The sequence below is a fragment of the Onychostoma macrolepis genome, chromosome 16, assembly GCF_012432095.1.
Source record: "Onychostoma macrolepis isolate SWU-2019 chromosome 16, ASM1243209v1, whole genome shotgun sequence".
Lineage (NCBI taxonomy): Eukaryota > Metazoa > Chordata > Actinopteri > Cypriniformes > Cyprinidae > Onychostoma > Onychostoma macrolepis.
Window position 1 is genome coordinate 6175372 of NC_081170.1, and position 22426 is coordinate 6197797.

Consider the following 22426-nt stretch of genomic DNA (forward strand, 5'->3'; position numbering starts at 1 on the left):
CAGCTTTCAGACCTGATTCATGCCTTTGAGATTTCATTACATTTACCTGTGAAAATCAATTACTGCATAAACTAGACGTCACTTGTCGTTTAAAATAGTTTTGTAGACACTGCACTCACAACAAGCACAAATAGAAACATTTATTCTTACTAAAAATGTCTGATTTGTTTTATTCTATCGATTCCCTGACACCTTGAGGCTTTTATGTATTTATCATTTTGATATTACTGGAAATTTTAATAATTGAATAAATGTTGCTAAAAAATAGTGACTAAAAGGTACCACAGTAATACAACTTTCTGAACATGAACCACAGCTTGTTGAGGCTGTCTCATCAGAGAGAGAGAAAGCATTGTGTGTGTAATTTTATAGTACTGAAACAGCACTGGTCAAGGTTACTAATGATTTGTTAATTGCTGCAGATTCTGGTTATCTTTCGATCTTGATCCTGCTTGATCTCAGTGCCGCTTTTGACACTGTAGATCATTCGGTTTTAATTACTCGTTTAGAAACTGTCTTTGGGGTCTCTGGTATTGCACTTAATTGGTTTAAGTCCTACCTCTCTGATCGTAAGCAATTTGTTGCCATGGGTGGATTTAGGTCTAAAATTGGTGTTGTGCAATCTGGAGTTCCTCAGGGATCAATTTTGGGCCCTTGCTTTTTAACATCTATATTTTTACACTTGGTCAGCTTTTGAGATCTCTTGGTCTAAAATTTCACCTTTATGCAGATGATACTCAGATTTATATGCACACTAAACCTAACGATTTTGTGTCTGTTGATTTTCTTTCCACTTGTATTTCTAGGATAAAAGAATGGATGTCACAAAATTTTCTTTGTCTTAACAGTGAAAAAACTGAGGTTATGCTCATTGGTTCACCTCACCAATTACGTAAAGCTGGGTCGATTACTTTGTCCGTTGATGGTTCAATTATGGAGTTTAAAACAAAACTAAAGAATTTGGGGTTATTTTCGACTCAATTTAACTTTTGAACCTCATGTTCAAAGCACTGTTAAAACATCTTTTTTTCATCTTAGAAATATTGCCAGACTACGCCCAATGCTGTCTTTTCCTGTTGCTGAGAGGTTGATTAACACTTTTGTGTTTACTCGGATCGATTATTGTAATGCCTTGTTGGCTGGGGCGTCAAAAGCTACCCTAAACAAATTGCAGGTCGTGCAAAACTCGGCTGCTAGAATCCTTACTAGAACTAGGATGAGAGATCATATTACACCAGTCTTGGAGTCTTTGCATTGGCTTCCTGTTAGTTTTAGGGTTGATTTTAAAATTCTGATGCTTACTTACAAGGCTTTACATGGGTTGGCACCTCAATATTTGTCTGAGCTTTTAATTCCTTATATTCCAACACGTGACCTTCGTTCTTCTGAAACTGGTCTTCTAACCGTTCCTTTAACCCGTTTAAGATTGATGGGCGATAGGGCTTTTTCATCATTAGCTCCAAAACTGTGGAATTTTTTACCGATTGAGATAAGGCAAGCTAAAAATCTTAGCACTTTTAAATCTCGTCTTAAAACTCATTTTTTTAGGGTAGCTTTTAATTAAAAAAATTTTTTGTTTTTATTTGTCGTGTTTTTGATTGTTATTGTGTATGGTTTTATTTGTTGTTGTAAAGCGCTTTGAGATCTCCATTTAAAAGCGCTATAGAAAATAAAGTTTATTATTATTATTATTATTTGCAGTCAGAGAAATGATCGCTCTCTGATTGCTTAAGCACTTTTATTCCTCCTACACCACTGAGAACACCTAAGTGCTGATTATGAGCAGCTGCGTTGGTGTAGAAGAGATGTGATGATGTTGTGGCTAGCAGGTTTATTAGTGCCCTGCTTATTCGTTTATGCTCTGCAGTAAATTATTTATTTAAATAAATTAATTTTACAATTATTACACTGTAAAAATTTTTTTTTTTAAAGTTGCAAAGATTATTCTAATCAACCTGTAAAGACGTTGTAAGATTATTGGGGTATATTTTACAAGAAAATACTATTTCAGCTTTTCTACATCAAAATTTCAAAAAGTGTTACTTGCTTCTTTGTAATGTTACTGGTTTTTTTTCTATTTTTCCCCATTATATATATATATATATATATTTCATGCAAAATGTAAAAAAAAAATATATATATATATATATATATATATTTTATTATTAAAACAATATTTATATTATATAAATGTGCGTATACACACACACACACACACACACACACACACACACACAGTACATAAATATAGGAATTGTATAGAAATTTCACAATATTTTTTCCTTTATTTTTGATTGAAAACTGGTAGTGTATACTGTACATATTAATATTATTATTAATGATCAATATTAACATTAATATTATAAATTACAATATGTTATTTAATGTACTGTAGGCCTATTTTGCTTTAGCCACCCTGAGTTATTCAGCATATTTTACCCCTGAATTTGTGCAAAGCTAAAGCAGAGAAAATGTAATTACAGACACATGAAGTGCTTTTATTTCCTCAATGTAATACAGCAACAAAATCTGAAGGATTAAAAACATCCCTACCATACACATCCCAGCCTAATGCCCATAATGCACTTCTGGCTTCTTGAGGTTCAAGGTAATGTGTGTAATAATGCTGCAGAAATTACACACTTCACCTTCTAACTCCCTTTATTTGTTAAAATAGAAAATAAAAAAAATGATGTAATCAAAGCAAAAGAAAATATTTCTATATACACATTTAAAACAAGGCTGTACCGCATTAAAATCAAATTTATAGCCTGTATTCCTGAAGTTATACATGAAACGATTTTAAGACATCAATCATAAATGTACAGTCTTGTTGCATTTGCATTTAAATTAATTACCTCACATATTATTCCCCTAAAATTGCTACATGTATATATAAAAAAAAGCATTTGACCTAATAATCAAACCTGTGTGACACCTACACAGGCAGTTCTGCATGACCCTGATTTTGTTGTTCTTTCTGCTGTGTCCCGCTTGGTCAGTGGTACCGTGCGGATTTATCACACGTCTGCACTTCTCCACCGCAGGTCTCACACTGCAGGGCGGCCGAGCGATAGGCCTTCCACACCGCAGCATCCTGACGGCACACCGTACCCCCGCCTCTCTTCTCCTCCGCCTCGTCGCGGTTGATATCTCCTACACAGACCCAGCCGCCAGACGTCCCACTTCCAGTGCTGCTGCCGCCGACACTGACGGCCCACTTTGAGTGGTCCTCTGTAGCCTTGAATGTGATGCTCTGGCCTGGGGAAATGAGATCTATGTTGAGGACTTTCCAGCTTGGAGAGCAGTCAGAGTGCAGGATTCCCGTGGAGCGACGCCAGAACTGAACCAGCAGGTCGGACTGAAGCGTAGGCGCAACCCAGGAGTGATACAGGTCTGATTATGAATGAAACAGTGAAAAAGTCATGATTACTTATTTTTTATAAAATGCATACACTGTAAAAAAAAAAAGAATAAATAAATAATACTTTTCAGATTTGTAAATAAAACAGAGACTGTTGGGGTAAGTTTGATAAGGGTAAGTTGGGGTAAGTTTGAAGTTTTTCAAAATTTCACATCTACTTCAATCTTACCTGCAGTTTCTTTGTAATTATCTGTGAAATTTACTAGCAATTTCTGAGTGAAAATTGTTTTCAGTAAATACTACATAAATGTTTTTTGACAGTATAGTATGATTTGTGATGCAAAAAAAAAAAAACCCGCAGATGGAATTGGGGAATCCAGTCATAAAAATAGACATTTCATGATTTCAATTAATAATTAGACTTTATTTGTTTATTTGACTTTATATTAATTCGGAATTTATTTGACCATTCAGAGTCCAGAAAAATGAAAACTTAAACAGAATCTATAAAAATTGAAACTGGAAAAAAAAAAAAGAATTTGGGAAAACCGGAAAATGGAAAACGAGTTGAACTTCTTTTAACTTGCCGTGTTTCATGGAACAAAATAACAGCAATGTGCATCACAACTGTCAATCTAGTACATATTTGCATAGAAAAACGATTAAACAACAGTGCAAACGGATGAAAGAACCCATCCTCACTATGACCAGAACATATTTGTTTAACAAAAAGAGCTAAATGTTTAAATCTTGACCGTTTAACACTGACTGGCTGACGTTAAGAGTGTCACTATCACCATTACATCAGTATTAAAATGGAGTCTTACCATTGGCAAATGATGCACCTTTTGCAAAGCTAATGAACTCTGTTCCAGCCAGTGAGAGGAGTGAAATACTGCGATTGGATGGCGAAGAGGAAGTGTTGTCCCATCTGCCCAGTGTGTGTTTGCAGAGCTGAGCCATAGCAGGTACAGCAGCGGCCAAAGAAGCAGGGATGCTGCAGTCGTATATGTGAGGCTGATTGATTGTCAACTGCTCACCTGTTACACACAAATTAAATTCATGATAAGAACATTTAAGGATAATATATATATTGTATATATAGACAGACAGACCGATTTATTTATATATAGCTAGATAGATAGATGGATAGACGTGCACTTTACTTAGAAATAATTACATTAAATAAAAATACATTACACTGCCACATAAAAAAGACAATCCACAATTATTGTTGTTAAAAATGTTGATACAATTATTATTATTAATATTATTATTACTTTATATTTATATTATTTTCCAAAATATGGAAATATATTACGGAGAAATAATTTAAATTACACAAACTTATATTATATTACCATAAGAAAGACAAATGGCAGTGGATATGAAATAAATACAACTAAATTAAACTACAACATAATAGTACTACTACTACTAATAAGTATTTTTTATTATTGTTGTTGTTTTTATAATTATTATTACTGTTAATATTTTTTATTTTAATAATAAGGAAATATATTACAGATAAATAAATTACATTATATGAAAAACCGCAGAAGATAATAACATCAAAATAAACAACATCCACAACAACAACAATAATAACAATAGCATTCATTATTATTATTGTTATAAGCTGCCATGTAAAGGGAGTTTAAGGCACTCTACTTCATGTCTGAAACATACAGCCTTGATTCGTACAAACTTTTCCAACCTTGTTCCTGGAGACACACTAAAATTCACATTTTGTATGTCTCCCTCATCCGACCCATTCATTTCAGGCCTTAGTTTCTCCACTGAGCGTAATCAGATGTGTTTGTTTAGGAATATTTCAAAATGTGTACTGCTGGTGTGTCTCCAGGAACAGGACAGAGAAACGCTAGCTTATTGCTTAAGTCTGATAACACCGTGATTTACAAACACAAGACTAAATGGACCTAAAGAGAATCTCAGTGAGAGGTGTTGTCACTATGGTTACGGTGTCAGACGATTACTCTAACAGTCACTATGGCAACTGCATCCCATAAATGTTTTGTCTTTAGAAATTGCACATGAAAAGGTTAGGTGAGAAGCATTTCAAGCAGCTTTGCCAACATCAGACTCACTTTAAAACAAGCATATGAAAATGTAAAACATGCATCGATCATATTAATCCTGTTCACTTTACCACACCTGATTCATACTTGTAGTCACAAACTATAGCATAAAAGGATAGTCCACCCAAAAATAAAAATTTTGACAAAATTTACTCACCCTCATGTCATTTCAAACCTGCATGACTTTCTTTCTTCCACAGAACATAAAAGAAGATATTTTGAAGAATGTCGGTAACCAAACATGGACAAAAAATGCAAATGGAAGTCAATAGGAGCCAAAACTGGTTACCAGTATCCTCCAAAATATCTTCTTTTATCTTCTGTTGAAAAAAGTCTTACAGGTCTTGAACACCATGAGGGTGAGTATTTAAATTTTGGGGTGGACTATCCCTGTGTAATGCAAAAAAACCCCCTCATTTTTAACCATCACTAATTCGTTACATGTATTGGAGTCGTACCTATGGTCTGAAAGCGCTCGAAAGGATATGTGACGCAGATGAAGTTCTGTCCATTACTTATGCCAGAACTGGGGTATGAAAACTGTCCCTGTGATTTAGGAGGGGGGAAATGAGGCGTGCTGTGGACCAACCAGAAGCCCTGTTGTTTATCAAAGACAACAACTCCTGGAACAAATAAAAAGAGTATACATTAACACTCCATCCTCCATAAATGTTTGTTTGTGTTCCATTAATATAATTTCAAGCAGTTAACTATTCTCAAACTGCACCTTTGGTGTGGCCACAAGACCTGGTTGCATCTCCAAAAAGATTCTGTTGTTGCGGTGGCTGATCATTATATAAAATGTATCCAACATCACCGCCCTGGAAGAAAGTTAAAGCTCAAAGCTTTTTCATAATAAACATGATTGTATGAGACAGCAGATCAGAGGCCCTTATGATGAGCATGTGATCTAAAGTATGAGTTCCTCTTTTATTATGAAATATGCATGTGCACCTAAAGCTACAAATACACTTTTGAGTTTGCTGCATAAGCGTAAACAGCAAAAACTTGTTTGGTATCCGATTTGTGCCACTTTTAAATGTGGTTCTAAATCTCAATAGATTTATAATTAAATGTAAATGCAAACTCAGTGTTTTTATACTTCTGCAAAACTGGAAAAATGTGCAGACTACAGAACAGGATAAGCTGAGTAAGCTTCTCTAAAATCAGCCAGAAAATTACTAATGAAAGAAGAACAGAAGATGGTTTAAGCAAAACTGAACGTTTCATTTTATAGAACGTGACTTGTACCTCATATAAAGGCCCTACTGTTCGACCAACAGCACTTTGACTGTCATTAACTAAAGTCTTCCCATCCATCCATCCTTCACTCTCTCCATCCATGAAAAGATACTTCAGCCCCTCCTGCACAGGCTTATGAGGAGGATGTGGAAGTTTGTACAAGTAAAACCTGTAAGCAAAGACAGAAAAGAGGGAAAGATGACCCTTCACATTGATAACATTTTACATACACTATATTTATTTTATGTATTAACCTACACTGTAAAAAAAAAAAAAAAAAAAAAAAAGTTCTCCAAGTTGTAAATAAAACAAAGACTATTGAAATATGTTTTACAAGAAAATAGACCACTTCAGTTTTTCTAATTCAAACTTTCATCTTAAATTCAATGCGTTACTTAATATTTGTGTAATTATTTGTGAAATGTACTATTAATTTCTTAGTGAAAATTGTGAATCCTACACCAAATATTTTCAGGTGTATACGTTACATTAAGTAGCCATTTTATTTACTTAAATTGTTCTGTTGTGATATAAGGTCATGAAACTGCATATATAATAATTAGAAAATAATAAAAAATGTTACTCAAGTAGTTTTAGCTGAAGTACAATACCATTTTTTTATGACTTATGGTCACAAGATTGTATTAATTTAATCAGTGATATTTTGAAATATTATTACAATCTAATTTTTTTTCTATTTTAATATATTTTAAAATGTAATTTATTTGTGTGATGCAAAGCTTAATTTTCAATTAAGATTCAATTTTGATTTTCAAAAAATCATTAGTCTTCAGTGTCACATGATCCTTCAGAAATCATTCTAATATGCTGATTTGCTGCTTAAGAAACATTTCTTATTATTATCAATGTTGTTGAAAACAATTGTGCTGCTTAATATTTTCATGTAATACAGTATTCTTTTCTTTTCTTTGATGAATAGAAAGTTCACAGAACAGCATTTATTTGAAATAAATTTCTTTCTAACATCATAAATGTCTTTCCTGTCACATTTTACTGATGCCAAACTTTTGAACAGTAGTATACACTGCTTGACATGTCAACTACCCATCATAACCATAGAAAAGATACTGTAGCACTAGGACTTTAATATGGAATATGGTATCAAAAACACTGAATAAAACCTATATACATGAACTGCTGCCTCTACAACTGTGTTTCAGTATGCTGAATGTTTTCTGTTTTTAGGCCATTTAAAAACATACAAACCAGTCTACAGGTTTCCCCTGATCATCATAACAGGAGATGGAGAAGAAGCTCCTCCTGATGCATGAAGGAGGAGCAGAACATGAAGCAACATGATGGAAGTGAAAGAACCTGAAACAGTACAACATTCATTTGTCTGTCAGGGTTAATCAAATGTACAAATACAATGACAAACCTTCTCATAATCACTTTTAAACGGTTGCAAAACTGCAGGTCAACAATCTGAATATTAGCCTAACTCTGGCATAGTGGTTCACCGCACTTAATAGCCTACTTTATAGTTTTAATGTAGGCTACGTGTAATATTGCTTATGATCTAATAATAACAAACTGCATGACTGAACTACAAACAGAAAATAAATTAGCATCGCTATACAAGTTTGACATAAATCTTAACTCCACCTCAACGGAAGACAGGCGTGCTATTGACAGAGAAAACGTGGATCATGTCAGTCCATCGCTGAGCGAAACTTCAATTCCTCGTGTTGTCACATGTAGCAGGTCCATTAGTTTCAGATGCAGACATAGAACAAGTAGATAGAATGGAATTGAGCTTTAATCGTAAAGGGAGGGGACTAATGACTGAGCATTTGTTTTCTTTATTGGTCGGGTAAAAGTTATTTATAAAGTTTCCATTGTGCATTTTCAATTCAGTACTTTTGTAACTTCTCAGTGTCATTGTTATTATATTTAATAACAGCGCTAGTAAACCAGCGCAAATGAGATGTTGTCACGAGGTAAGTGTTAATTTTCTCAGCGCCATTCAGGAAGAACCAATCACAGTCAATTGTGTTGACTTAATAAGGTATTTTGAAAAATCATTTTTTTAGCGATTGCTGGGGCAGATTTCTATTTGAATTCCAGATGACAATCCTTGGAATTTATGTGTTTAAAATATGCATATGTTTTACTGTGCAATTGTCTCTAACGAAGCTCTAAAATATCCTGAGTTTTGAATGGCGCTCAATGGAGTATTCGGCATCCTGAGCGCCAGTGCGCCTCCTGAAGGAAAACTTAACTTTTTATTTACTGCCATACAGATAAATGAAGCACACGTGAAATAACCGCATCTAAACACCGGAAACGATTTCGTTTATGAATATTAATAAGGGTACTTAACTTTAGGTTACAAAGAAGAGCCCATCTCACCATCTTTCCTACGTCTGTTTGGCCCCTTTCAATCCGTTAATGTCACTGCTTTTAACGAATCACGTTGCTTTTGGCCTGTATTTTTCTGCTATTGTAGTTTAAGACTAAGAAAAACATATATGCCTAAATTTGAATATCCAGTTGATGTAAGCAGACAAAAAAATATATCAGTGTCCTAATGACAGATTTAAAGTCACACTCATTTTTGAGCTGCTAGTGATTTGTTTACTATTTTATTATTTATTGTTAACCTATTAATGCAAAATGTTGTCAGCAACCAGATAGTTTTGCAATTCAGGTTACACTAATCAAGTAAGATGTCTAACAGTTTTTGCTTTTCATATTAATAACTTCTATTGGTTTGATGTAAAACTAAAAGAACTCTTAAAGAAATTTTTTGATTTAATTTTCTGCTGCATTTCCAATTTCTTACCTCAAGAGGTCGCTTGTGTTTTAAAAACATAATCTTATATCTTCATACCTCCCTGAGGCTGTAATCGTAGTTACATTGATGAATCCACAACCATGAGCACAAATACAGTTACACTATAGTTCTTGTAGCAAAATTAATTTTCCTTTAGGAGGTTTTACTTGTGGTTACTATGGGTTTTCAACAAACACCAGTTAAACCTTTCTTCCTGTAGTAAAACCATGGTTAATTTCCATGAAACATACTCAATTTTACAACAAATAACACAGTTAAACTCTTGTTCCAGTAGTAAACCCACAGTTAATCTCTATAAAATAAAGTTTTACTCGTGGTTACTGTGATTTTACAACAAATACTACAGTTAACTCGTGTTCCTGTAGTAACACCACAGTAGATTTAGGCTACTTGTGGTTACTGCTTTTACAACAAAAACTACATTTCAACTCTTGTCCCTGAAGTAAAACCATAATTTATTTAAATAAAAGATAGTTTTACTTGTGGCTACTAAGAGTTTTCAACAAATCCTTCAATTTAAATTGGTAAAATATTATAGTAAAATATTAGTAGGCTAGATATCAATAAAATTCGGTTTTACTTGTGGTTAATATGCTTTCACAATAAACACCACAGGTAAAATATTGTTCTAGTAAAAGGTAGCTTCACTTGTTGTTTCAATGATTTTACATGAAATACCCCTTGTTCCTGTAGTAAAACCAATTTTAGTGAAGGATTGTGGTTACTGTTTTAGTGTGAATACATTAGTTACACAACGAGTGCTGCGGTAAACCCATGGTTAACTTTCATAAAAAGCTGTGGTTACTTTTGGTTTTTAATATTTTTGAATTCTCTTGACACCTCCAAAACAGATTCTTTGAAGTTATGCTAATAATTTATCATTTAAGCCTAAAAACGTCCTATGTTCCCTACATCATAAAACTGTAAACAACTGTCTGAAAAATGGCAGGGCAAAGAAAACATTGTGAGCCTTTAACGTAAGGAAAGATTGACTTTGCGTAAACTGTATATCCTTTTTGATTAAGGAAGGCGGCAAAGTGACATGCTTCGTGCTTCCCCAGTTACCCTTAACATGTTTTTTGTGTGTGTGAACATATGTGGATGTCAGCAACTTGTGGTTATTGCCTCGTGCACCTTGCTGAAGGTGGCGTAGAGTTTCACTGGAGACAGAGACAGAGTTTAGAGGCTCAGAGAGACGGGAGGTGAGACAGTGGGATGGCCAGCCTATCACCACCCTTCAACTTCTGCTTTCTCTGGCTCAGCGTCCTACACCGTGCGTCTGGTGCCATTCGGCTCCCTCTTCAACACATGTGCGTGTCCATGTGTCCACAGACGGCTGGCAGCGCTTGCTGAGGAACATCAGAACCAGGTAGTGTTAGAGCAAAACCAGGTACCAATTTCTTGATTATTCTTGAAGTTACTTATAGTCTTTCTTGTTTTTATGCACAAACAGGGCTGAGATGTGGGTGCGTGTAATTGTGACCTCTGTGCTTCTTCTGTCAGGTAATTTTGGACAGCTATCTTGGGTATTTATACAATAAAATGGTTGTGATTGTTGCTACTCTGACTTATCTGTGCTCTTATGTTACCTGAGTGCCCTTGGTGCACAGGGTATTTATATTGTATTGATCTGTATTTTTTCCTCTTTTTATCCTTGGCGTCGACAGCGCCCTCCTTGCTAAGGTCAATACCAGCCTCTGATTACTCTTGTGTTGCTTTATAGGAGTTGGGGCAAGTAAATGGCTGGTGTATTTCTCCAGGACGGACATCTGCGTTTGGGCCGGGACCACGGTAACGCTGCCGTGCCGCTATGATTACCCCTCGCCCTACAGCTCTACACGGGTCATGTGGTTTCACATCTCTGCAGAGGGCCGACGGGAGGTTGCCTACCATACTGATGGGAATCTATTGAGTCCCTCATACAGGGACAGGATCAAATACATGGGGGGCCACAAAAGATGCAGTTTGCAGATCACGAACGCGAAGCTGAGTGATGCGGGAACGTACCATTTCAGATTCGAGACCGACAACCAGCAGGGCAGATGGACCTCTCCTGATGCCATCACACTGTCCGTCACAGGTGAGGCCACATTTTAAAGGTTATTTTTATGTTAAATAATATAAAAACAAGTTTAATATGCAACTATACACTGCTGTTCAAAGGTTTGGGGTCAGTACTGTTTACAATTCTTTTATTCATTAAATTGATCAAAAGTGACAGTAAAGACATTCGTAATGTCACACAAAAAAATCTATTTCAAATTAATGTTCAAATAATTGTGAAAACAAATCTACAAAAAATATTACAGACCTCACAAGTTCTTTCAATGTTGATAATAAAAAGAATCATGTAGACACTGAAGACTGGAGTAATGGCTGCTGAAAATTCAGCTTTAGATAAGGAATAAATTTCATTTGAAAATATATTCAAATACAAACTACAATTTGAAATTAAAAAAAAAAATTGTTACTGTTTTTTTCCCCTATCATACGAGCATAAGAGGCCTCTTTTAAAAACGTTAATAAAAATCTTACTGACCCCATACTTTTGAATGGAATGTTAGCGTATATAACCAAGTGTTTTTTGGGGGGCGGGGCTACCTGACTATTCGACCAATGGTGGATGGAGTGTTATTTACACAACCACCTAGAAACGCATTAGTAACTACAAAGCAACAGCCTGGCAACACCTTCTAATTGTAGCAGTTTTGCCCTCACATTTTCCGTAGAAAATCTAGTAATTAGGTAATAATTTAAAATGATATTTGTTGTTTATTTGCATATAACTGTAGAGAAAACTGTCCCTAAAATAATTTAGCAAGGAGCATGGAGCTAATGTTGTGAAATGTTGTCCTGGTTCCAGAGCTTCAGGTTCATGCACATCCACCGAGAATAGGAAACATGTTTGCTGCTGGCGAGACGGTCTTCCTGAGCTGTGTGGCACGAGGCTGTGCCGCCCCTGGCAGGAACTTTGCCCTTTATCGGAATGGGATCAACTTGGGTCAGTCCAACAAGCTGTCAGCCATCTATAACTTTGACAGTCAGCATGCAGGTACCTACACCTGCCGTCCAATACCCCCTCAAAACGTTCAGTCACCAGGAGTCACCCTGGCTCTTGGATGTGAGTATTATGCATGCATATAGACAATAGTTCTGTATGTGTAACTGAACACAGCTTTGTCACAACAGGAATAAATTACATTTTAAAATATATTGAGAGAAAATAGTTCTTTTAAAGTGTAATATTCATGATATTACTGTTTAACTGCATTTTTGATCAAATAAGTGCAGCCTTGGTGAGCATAAGAACAGAAATAAACATTCAACAAAACATAATTGAATAGTACATATACTTTACTGGATATACTATAAACATGTCTAAAATGTGCTGCATCTAAATTGGCTGATTTTACACATGTATTATTAGAAAAAGCCACTCAAGGATTCAACTGTGCATTAAATATTGTGTGTTAAATACATAAAACTTGTAAATACAGTGATTAAAGCAGTGTGTTCAATTGAATCCTACCGTTAGCTGCCCTCTCCCATTAGAACTTGCATTTGATCTCTCTCTTTCTCCTGTGTCTCAGATGCTCCTCGCTACACCACGGTACAGATCACCCCTCGAGAGGCAGTCAGGGAGGGCGATTCGGTGACTTTGACCTGCAGTAGTGATGGAGCTCCGCCAGCAGAAAGTTTTGCCTGGTTTAAAGAAGGAGAGAGTGGCAGTGTGCCAGACAGCTTTAAACCTGAGCTGAGATTGTGGAGTTTGGACTACAGGGACCATGGAGAGTACTTCTGTGTGGCCCGCAACCCACTCGGCACAGACCGGTCCAGACCGCTTTTACTTAATGTTACCTGTAGGTTACCTAATAATTTAGGTATTGCTAGTCTGTTTGCATACATTTCTAAAAATAAAGGGAGTTTTGAAAAGAAGAAACATTTTTGGTTCCCCAAGGAGCCTCTCAGTGAACAGTTTTTAAAAGAACCATTTCATAATAATAATCTAAAGAAACATTTTCCGTTACAAAGAACCTTTTGTGCAATTGAAAGGTTCCATGGATTATAAAGGTTCTTCATGGAACAAGCAATACCAATAAAAAGCTTTATTTTTAAGTGTATAACCAATTTTATTAACATGCATCTCTAAATATTGCAGCTTTTAAACGGCAGGATATGCAGTTTATCAGTGAATAGGTCAAAATGACAGCCTGTTTTGAAAAATGTCACCAGACATTTGAACTTTTCACTTTCCCCAATTAGACATTTATTTTTATTATTGCTGATCTGATGTCTTTGTGAGTGCAAAGATTTATTTTAGTTGCTGGATCTTGTGTAATAACTTTAATTTTGGCAGGACATTATGTCACATTGTCTGCCACCCTCTAATAGATCAAAGTTCAAATCAAGTGTACAAATATAGGGCAGAACGGGAAACCACATGATGCTCAGCCATGAAAGGAGTATTTACTTCCTGTTTTCACTTGCTAAGTTGAACATCACTACTAGCATTGGTCATGCTTAGGGTTAGGGGTGTGTTAAAATGATTCAATATTAAACTTTGGTACGTGACTTGTCCCACATTATTTATGCCATGGGAATGACCGATACGTCACATTGTTTGGTTTATGTAGGACAACTATGCTACCGCTTTTTAAAATTTTGAATTTTCACCTGGTGAATGACATAAATTTAAAAAGTGTAGCAATGAGTTTACAACTAATCAGAATGACCTAGCAACCACATAGAAACATATTAGAATGATTTCTGAAGGATCATGTGACACTGAAGACTGGAGTAATGATGATAAAAAATTCAGATTTACATCACAGGAATAAATTGCATAAAGAACGGTTATTTTAAATTCACTCATTCATCATCATCATTAGTGTATTTGTGAGAATTTGATGTATTGTAAAATGTTACTATATTTGTTTCCAGATTCCCCAAAGAACACAAGAATCTTTATCAGTCCTAAAGGAGACATCAAGGAAGGGTTTGCTGTCAATCTGACCTGCAGCAGCAACGCCAACCCTCCCGTGCAGAAATACGCCTGGTACAAAGTGAACGGCGGTCAGCCCTGGACCAAAGGCACTGCGCAAAATCTCACCTTTCCTAGTGTGCGTTCCCATCATGCCGGACAGTACTACTGCACTGCGTGGAATGTGTTCGGCATGGGGACATCGCCCACTATTTCTCTTATAGTACTTTGTAAGTTTATACTTATTATAAATTATATTATAAAGTTTTAACATAGGTCTAAGAGTTTTGTAACTTGAATGTGCACTGCTTCTGGTGTCATCCATTTCCAGTTGTTTTAGAGATATAAATTAAAAAAAGTTAGAAATGCGAGATGTAAACTTGGAATTGGAAGTTTTTCACCCCTCAGAATTGCAAGTTTACACTTTATAATTCTATGGAATCCTGTTTTTGCCACCATATAAAAAATACAAAATTGCAGCTTTTTATTTTACAATTCAAACTTTTTTCTCACAGTTCAGATTTTTTTTTTTTTTTTTTTGCAAAATGTAAACTCAGATTTGTGAGATTATATCAAGCAATTCAGATTTTATTCTTAATATCTTTAATATCTAGCAAATCTGAGTTTAGATCTCTGTATCCCTATGTTTATATATAACTCAGAACTGTGAGATTAAAAAAAAGTCTGAATTGTGAGATAAAAATTCGCAATTATCACACACTGGTTTGAACTGTGAATAATCAGACCATTTAACGCATGTATTCTAGTTATTTTTTTGTAGTGGCTAATAAATCAGAAGTCTCACACATTCACAGAAAATAGGTTACTTCCACATTGCAAAATAAGGTGGATACTGTACCTCTATGAACTTCTACATTTATTGGATTTTTATACCTCAGTCCTCCAGTTGTCTAAGGATCCCCATCTTTTTCTTTCTTTTATTTAACCTCCCCACCACTCTCTTTCTCCCTCTCTCTCAGATGCCCCCAAAAACACCTCTGTGCTGGCTCGGCCTTCCACTGTGATCGAAGCGGGCAGCTCGTTGACGCTGACCTGCATCAGTCAGGCCAATCCGGTGGTGGAGAACTACACCTGGCACCGGATCAATGCGGCTGACGCCTGGGAAACTCGATCGGGTCCCAGCTACACCATTGCTGAGGTCAGCCCTGGAGCCAGCGGCCAGTACTACTGCGAGGCCCGCAACCGCATTGGAGCGCACAGCTCCCCGGTTCTGACGGTGAAAGTTCGAGGTCAGTGCATAACACACAGCAGAGCAGCAAATCAGAATATTAGAATGATTTCTGAAGGATCATGTGACACTAAAGCCTGGAGTAAAAATGCTGCAAATTCAGCTTTATATAAAATTACATAAATTACATAGAAAAAAAGTTTTGTATTTTAATAATATTTCAAAATATTACTGTTTTTACTGTATTTTTGATCAAATAAATGCAGCCTCGGTGAGACTTCTTTCAAAAACATGAACATTTAAACTGCAGTTGTGTGTGTGTAAAGAGATGAACTTCTAATATAGTAGCTCCGTGGTGTCGCTTACTGTTTATCAGAAGAATGATGTGCATGTACTGTCTGCCCATGACTGAGCTGCTGTGGTTTATATGTTCAGGCCGACTGAAGGTGATCGCATTGGCGTCTGCAGTGGGCGTTTCTGTCGGATTAATATCTCTGACCGTGGTCGTCATGATCAGGTGATTTTACGTTTACTGGCTTTAATTGTAAATATTTGATCTTCTCTGCTGATCTTACACACATCATTTCACATCTCTTTTGCAGTAAAAACATGCATCGCGTGGACACTGAAAATTTTGAGGAAGAAAAACAGGTCATCTTATTCTGTCATCGTATGCATTGAATCTAATCTATATTTATCATATTAATCCAATGCGATGTTTCTCCTAAAAAACAGTGTTCACCAGTAGTTGACTTGCCAGTGGACAATACTCTGTTTAGTGAATCAACTTCAGAGACGTTTCTCCTCAAGAGCACAAAAATGTCAGACATTCCGGTGAGTTTTCTTTGCTCAGATCTTCCTTCACTATTATGGCAGTCTCTGTAGTATAAATGTGTGAATTGGAACACAGCCTATATGTTCTGTATATACACTGTGTCCAAATTCACATATTTATACAACACACTAAAAGTATGTGCACTGGAAACAAGATATACTTTTCAGTATGTGTAGTAAAATAGTACTATATCTATATATAAAATAATATTTATACCACTGGATATTATCTTTAGCTTAGAATTCATCATTACATAACATTTAGGTTTATACTTTTATAAACTCTCATTGCCTCATTGTCTTCCATTGCACAATTAATTGTTAACAATATTAACCCAAAAACAATCATGCATGTGTTTGAAAATCTACCAGAAATAGTATTGCACGACAGGCACTATTCAGTACGTTTTATTATAATGTTCTATGATTTGTGATGCGCTAATTGTAGTCTTGATATTACGGATGGATAGTATATGAACTGAGTCATACTCTCTAAACTTCTAAGTGTTTTATTTTGTGCCTGGTTCAGGAGGAGCCGGAGGAGATTTATGAAACTAGCCACCCTTCCATCGTGCCCCTGAAAGAAGCCGCTCGGAGAGCTGAGGAACAGGGAAAAATCAACTACATTACGGTGCATTATTCTCGCATGCCCAGGTTAAACACAATTACACAGTCCATGTGTGCTGGTTTACGCCAGTCCTCTGTCATATTAATGCCATAGTTACTGTGTCATCTTTATTTACAGTCGGGACCAGGCGAAGGTCACAAACATACCTCTAGATGGAGACAAGAAGCTCAAAGATGGTCCTAATGCTGTTTATACTGTTCTCGCCAAGCAAACCAGAGAGGAGATGGAAGAATCTAGAGTCTAAAGCGGTCAACTGATGGAAAAAATTGTAAAACCACACAGGGATTTTTTTTTTATTTTATTTTTATTATATGCACTTATGGACCACTTGATGTAGCCTGAATGTCAGAGACTTGAAAATAGAAAAAAAAAATCCACACTGGATGTTCTGTTTAATTGTGTCCAGCTGCAGTTTGCCCTAATCAAATCCAGCTGCTCAAAACAACACACTACTGTTTCAATGTTTGGGGTCAGTAAGAATTTTAAAAATATTTTTGGAAGAAATCTCTTATGCTCTTTTTTATTTCTTTTGATCGAGAATACAGCAAAAAGAGATATATTGTGAAATATTATTAAAATCTATAATGACTGTTTTTATTAATTTTTCAAATGTAATTTTCAGCATCATTACTCCAGTCTTCAGCGTCACATGATGCTTCAGAAATCAGTCTAATATTCTGATTTCTTATTCGTATTAATGTTGAAAACAGTTGTTCTGCTTAATATTTTTGTGGAAACACATTCTTTTCAGGAACTTTTGAAATAGAAATTTTTGAAACATTATAAATGTTTTTACGGTCACTTTTGATCAATTTAATGCATCCTTGCGAAAAAAAAAAAAAAAGTTATTTCAAAAAACTAATTTTACTGACCCCAAACATTTGAAAGGTAGTGTATCCATTATATGTTTGAGTGTGACATGACTAAATGCATCATAAAAAAAATCATCCCACTTAAATATTCAATTTAATTGACATGATAAATTCATGCGAAGCGCCAAATAAATAATAATTTCTTACAATGGCAACAAAGAGTCTGTTTTCATACATTTTCTGGCAATAATGCACAATTTATTGCAATTGCTCAAAATTAAATTAAAATACTAAGTACTGGGCTGTTTCTATTCAAGAAAATTTACTGTTGACCTTGTCACACACTCAAAAAAAAAAAAAAAAAAAAGACTATATGCATAGCTATATGCATATTTTTGGCATTATTGGCATTTCGGAATACTGAGACCACATGGGATTTCGGTTGTTATTTTATTTATTTTTTAACAACCTGCAACTGTGTGAAGATTCTTTACAGATTCAAGGGTGAGTAAATAACAACAGATTGATAATCATGTTTTTTTAGGGTGAACTTTTCCCTTAATGAACCTTTCTTCATTTGTGAGGTGATTATAAACAATACCAAGTGTTTTTTTTTTTTTTTAAATTGAAGGTAGAACAAGAGGTAGTTTTCTATGATTTACAATGTGAGAATCCACTGGCTTAATACATTCCTCACTATCTAAACATAACCATTATTTTCTGTTTTTACAGACACTGTGGAGAAAACGTGTTGTTCAGTCTCTAGTTCAGTGGCTGAGGGCAGTGTAACCCTGATATGTAACACAGCGGCAGTGGCTTGCAAAATGTAAGATACAATACGATAATACAGTAGACTACTAAAGGTAAAATAGGAATACAAAAAGTAAAAAATATGAATGAAACGTGCCGTTTGATATGCAGAAAATAATATAAATAGATAAATAATAGACTCTGTAATGGATGCAAAAAAAAAAAAAGTAAAGTGTTGCGCACAAACAGAAAAAAAAAGCAGAACTATTGGTTTACATCTCTGTTTTGTTCAGAGTCGCAAAATGTTTTTTTTCATCCTCTGTGGTAATAACTTGTTTAAAGTGATCTCGTCCTCTCTCCCCTGAAAAACAAAGCCATATTCTATTAGTTTCTAAGACCAGGAATGACGCCAGACAAGACACTTATTGAGTAGATGCTTTGCTTACCGTGACTTCCGTCTGATGAATATCACAATGCCTGCTATTATGATAACCATGATTATAATTCCAAGCACAATGCCGGTAGTGGATGAAGATGCACTTCCTGCTGTGAAGAATCATTATTATTACAACATATCATCTAGAAAAACATTAACAGGCTAGTTTACAAGCACACAATGACTTCCTGTGTACTTGGTTATACCACAGTATTCACACATTTAAAAGTGTCATTAACGTGACTGACAAATGTGTTTAACTGTGCTAAATAATGTCATGTTAACTGGTTACAGTTTTCGAAATAAACCTCCCGCAGTAAAGGTTATGAAAGCAAGACAAATTTATCTGAGGAAGTGCCTCTGCTTTGTGGAAACATGTCTTCTTGTGAAGAGCTGACATTTGCTATGGACTAAAAAAAGGAAGTTTTGCTTTTACTCTATGAGTTGAACAACAGAAGACAGACAAACAGTATTGACCAATTCATTTGGTTTGGCTTTTTTTCTCAATATTCTTAATTTTAAATATGATTTGGATATATTAAACTATAGAGATTGCTGTTGGTAAACAATAAAATGCCAAAAATAAAATAAAATAAGGGACCATTTATATTAGTATCCTTCTATATTAGTACTAAATTAATCTTAATAAAAATTTCAGAATCTGCTAATAAATTATTAAAATGAGAAGTTTTATGTGTTAATGTTATTTAATAGACCTGAGCTAACATGAACTAGCAATAAATAGTTGTATTTTTATTAACTCTTTGTTAATAAATCTTTCTACTGTAACATTTATTTGCTCATTTTTTAGTTAATATTAGTTAATACATTAACAAACAGTAACTAATAAGACCTGTGTTTAAAGTGTCATCCTAAAATGATTTTTAAATCATAAGGTACTGACAAATGACTGAAAACTTTGGAAATTCATTGATCAAAATGAGCAATTTAAATAAATGCGCTACTCACACTCAGAGTATATATATATATATATATATATATATATATATATATGAATAGTTCAGTGAAGAACCTTTAACATCCATGGAATCATTCAAATGCACAAAAGTTTTATCTTTACACTAAGAAAAAATGCTTCACTGAAAAGTTCTTTGAGGAACCCAAAATGTTTATTCTGTGCAACATCCTCCTTTTGAAGCCTTTATTTTTGTGCAATATGAGCTAAAATATTGCATGTCCAGAGCATAAGAAACTGTTCTTACTTTCTGTCTGATGTGTGACCTGTAGATTCACTCCTCTCTGTCCTGGTAGCTTGGCCTTCAGGTGGTCAGTGATGAACCGGAAAACGTACATGCCACTGTCTTCTGACCTCACATCAGAAATCATCAGAGAGCAGTTTTTGCTCCCCGTCTGCCCTAAGTACTTGACTCGGCCCTGGTATGAGGGCTCAGGGAATATCCCTGCACTGTGGTACACGTATCTTGAAGTAACGCAGTGGCTTTCATTCAAACACCACATCTCTGACAGCACTTTGCTCGGTATTCCCTGGTCGGACTCTTCAGGGTAGTCATAGGTGCACTGCAGAACTACAGAAGAACCAAGAGGAGCATAGACAGGATCCATGGAAACATGCACTATCCAGTCAGCAGCAAGAGCGCCTGAAATGGAAGCATAGCAATTCTGAAGGAATCTAATTTGAAACAGCTGGTTCAACAGTCTAAACAACATTCTTCTGCATGCTTAGACGACTTATATATTCTAAGTCTTAGAGAATTCACCAGCAGAAGCTAAACTTCTGCAGTGAGTCTTACCCGACAGAATCAAAGGCATCAGGGTCCAAATGCTTGCAAGGAGATTCATAAACATTGTTGCAGCCCTGAGTGTTTCCTTAAATAGATGTGAAAACATCACCCTGTCTGGTTTTTGTTCCTCCTTCTCCCTTTTCGTCATTTATTATGTCATTATTTCCTGCATGTTGCCAGTCACGTATTTTAAAAATTTGTTTGCATGATTTTTTTGTTACTACATAATTCCCATGTTATTTTATGAACAACAACACAATCTTGTCTATCTATATATATATATATATATATATATATATATATATATATACACACACACACACACACACACACTAAAAATGCTGGGTTAAATATGGACAAATCCAGCGATTGGGTTGTTTTCAACCAACAGTTGGGTTAAATGTTTAACCCAGCCTTCTGGGCAGTAACCCATTATTTGTCCATATTTTACCCAGTGCTGGGTTGTATTTAACCCAGCATTTTTTAGAGTGTGTATATATATATATATATATATATATATATATATTAGTCATAATTTTACTTTTTTAAAAATAAATTTGTAACATTATTAATAAAAATAGCTGTGATTATTGTTATTATTATTATTATAGTAAAATACTAAATTAGGCATAGAGCATACTATTATGGTATTTATGGATAATCTTATAAACTAAAGAGCATAATATTAATAATAATATATTACGAATATTGCTATTAATTATTGATATTATATTATTCATTTGTTTCCCCGCTGTGTCATGATTTTGTTAAAAATATTTGTTACTACATAATTCCCAATGTTTTTAATGAACAATAATATGTAATGAATGAATACGTAATGTTAAATATTAGATTTTTTAAAAATTTTATTATTATTATATTAAAAATAATAATAGCCATGACAATGATGATGATGATGATGATGATATTATTATTATTGTTAGAAAGTAATAAAATGGGCACATAGCATGCATGGTTTATGGTATTTTTGACCAATTTACAGAGTTAAAGAGCATAATAATAATGTTATATTATGAGTATTATATTAAATAAAATTATGTTTTCATTTTATATATATATTGTTTCATGATGTTTTACTACATAATTCACATAATTCACAACAGTCTATTACTAATATTTAAAAGAGAATAATATTATTTAATAAATAATTTAAATACTAATTATTTTATATTTAATATTACATTACTAATAACACCTGCTTTTAGTAATAATTACTATCATTGTTGTTGAAAAATAATAAATTTGGCATAGACCACATATTTATGCATTTTTATTAAGTCTAAAGGGCTTAATAATGAATAACATATTATAAATATGATAAAAGTCTTTATTATTATTGATCGCCTTCAATGATTAGTTTTTATGCGAAAATCTATAAAAAACATACATGGCGTCATGTATCTCGCAGTCGTCTCGCTCACGAGTGCTTCATCAGAAGGTGAGTGGCGCGCTCACAGAGTCACCTGTCCACCTGCGCTCTCCTGAGACT

At 34.7% G+C, this 22426-nt stretch overlaps 3 protein-coding genes across 7 annotated transcripts; 1 reads left to right on the forward strand and 2 right to left on the reverse strand.

Moving 5' to 3' along the window:
- Positions 1 to 2477: 2477 nt before the first annotated feature.
- On the reverse strand, positions 2478 to 8023 carry dnase2 (deoxyribonuclease II, lysosomal). Its single transcript, XM_058746658.1, is given in 7 exon segments — positions 2478 to 3396; positions 4192 to 4404; positions 5922 to 6086; positions 6191 to 6284; positions 6715 to 6874; positions 7933 to 7981; positions 7984 to 8023. Coding segments are annotated over 7 exon segments (1119 nt in total). The 3' UTR covers positions 2478 to 2998.
- A 312-nt stretch (positions 8024 to 8335) lies between these two features.
- si:dkey-33i11.1 (B-cell receptor CD22) lies at positions 8336 to 17415 on the forward strand. Of its 2 annotated transcripts, none has more exons than XM_058746653.1 (12): positions 8336 to 10892; positions 10977 to 11026; positions 11247 to 11603; positions 12387 to 12644; positions 13114 to 13383; positions 14465 to 14734; positions 15485 to 15754; positions 16129 to 16210; positions 16296 to 16344; positions 16429 to 16527; positions 17057 to 17181; positions 17273 to 17415. In XM_058746653.1, exons 2-12 carry the CDS (start codon positions 10984 to 10986, stop codon positions 17397 to 17399), a joined length of 1950 nt encoding a protein of 649 aa, XP_058602636.1. In that variant the 5' UTR covers positions 8336 to 10892; positions 10977 to 10983; the 3' UTR covers positions 17400 to 17415. The 2 variants fall into 2 exon arrangements, with proteins under 2 accessions (XP_058602636.1, XP_058602637.1); XM_058746654.1 differs by having other exon boundaries at positions 17057 to 17158.
- Positions 17416 to 17458: 43 nt separating this feature from the next.
- On the reverse strand, positions 17459 to 22379 carry LOC131521704 (sialic acid-binding Ig-like lectin 14). 4 transcript variants are annotated; one of them, XM_058746662.1, is made up of 4 exons: positions 22325 to 22379; positions 20377 to 20772; positions 19164 to 19263; positions 17465 to 19078 (listed from the first exon to the last, which is right to left on the reverse strand). In XM_058746662.1, exons 1-4 carry the CDS (start codon positions 22332 to 22334, stop codon positions 19054 to 19056), a joined length of 531 nt encoding a protein of 176 aa, XP_058602645.1. In that variant the 5' UTR covers positions 22335 to 22379; the 3' UTR covers positions 17465 to 19053. The 4 variants fall into 4 exon arrangements, with proteins under 4 accessions (XP_058602643.1, XP_058602645.1, XP_058602644.1 ...); XM_058746661.1 differs by lacking the exon at positions 22325 to 22379 and adding an exon at positions 20926 to 20995 and having other exon boundaries at positions 17467 to 19078; XM_058746660.1 differs by lacking the exon at positions 22325 to 22379 and having other exon boundaries at positions 17459 to 19078; positions 19164 to 19260; positions 20377 to 20989.
- Positions 22380 to 22426: the final 47 nt, after the last annotated feature.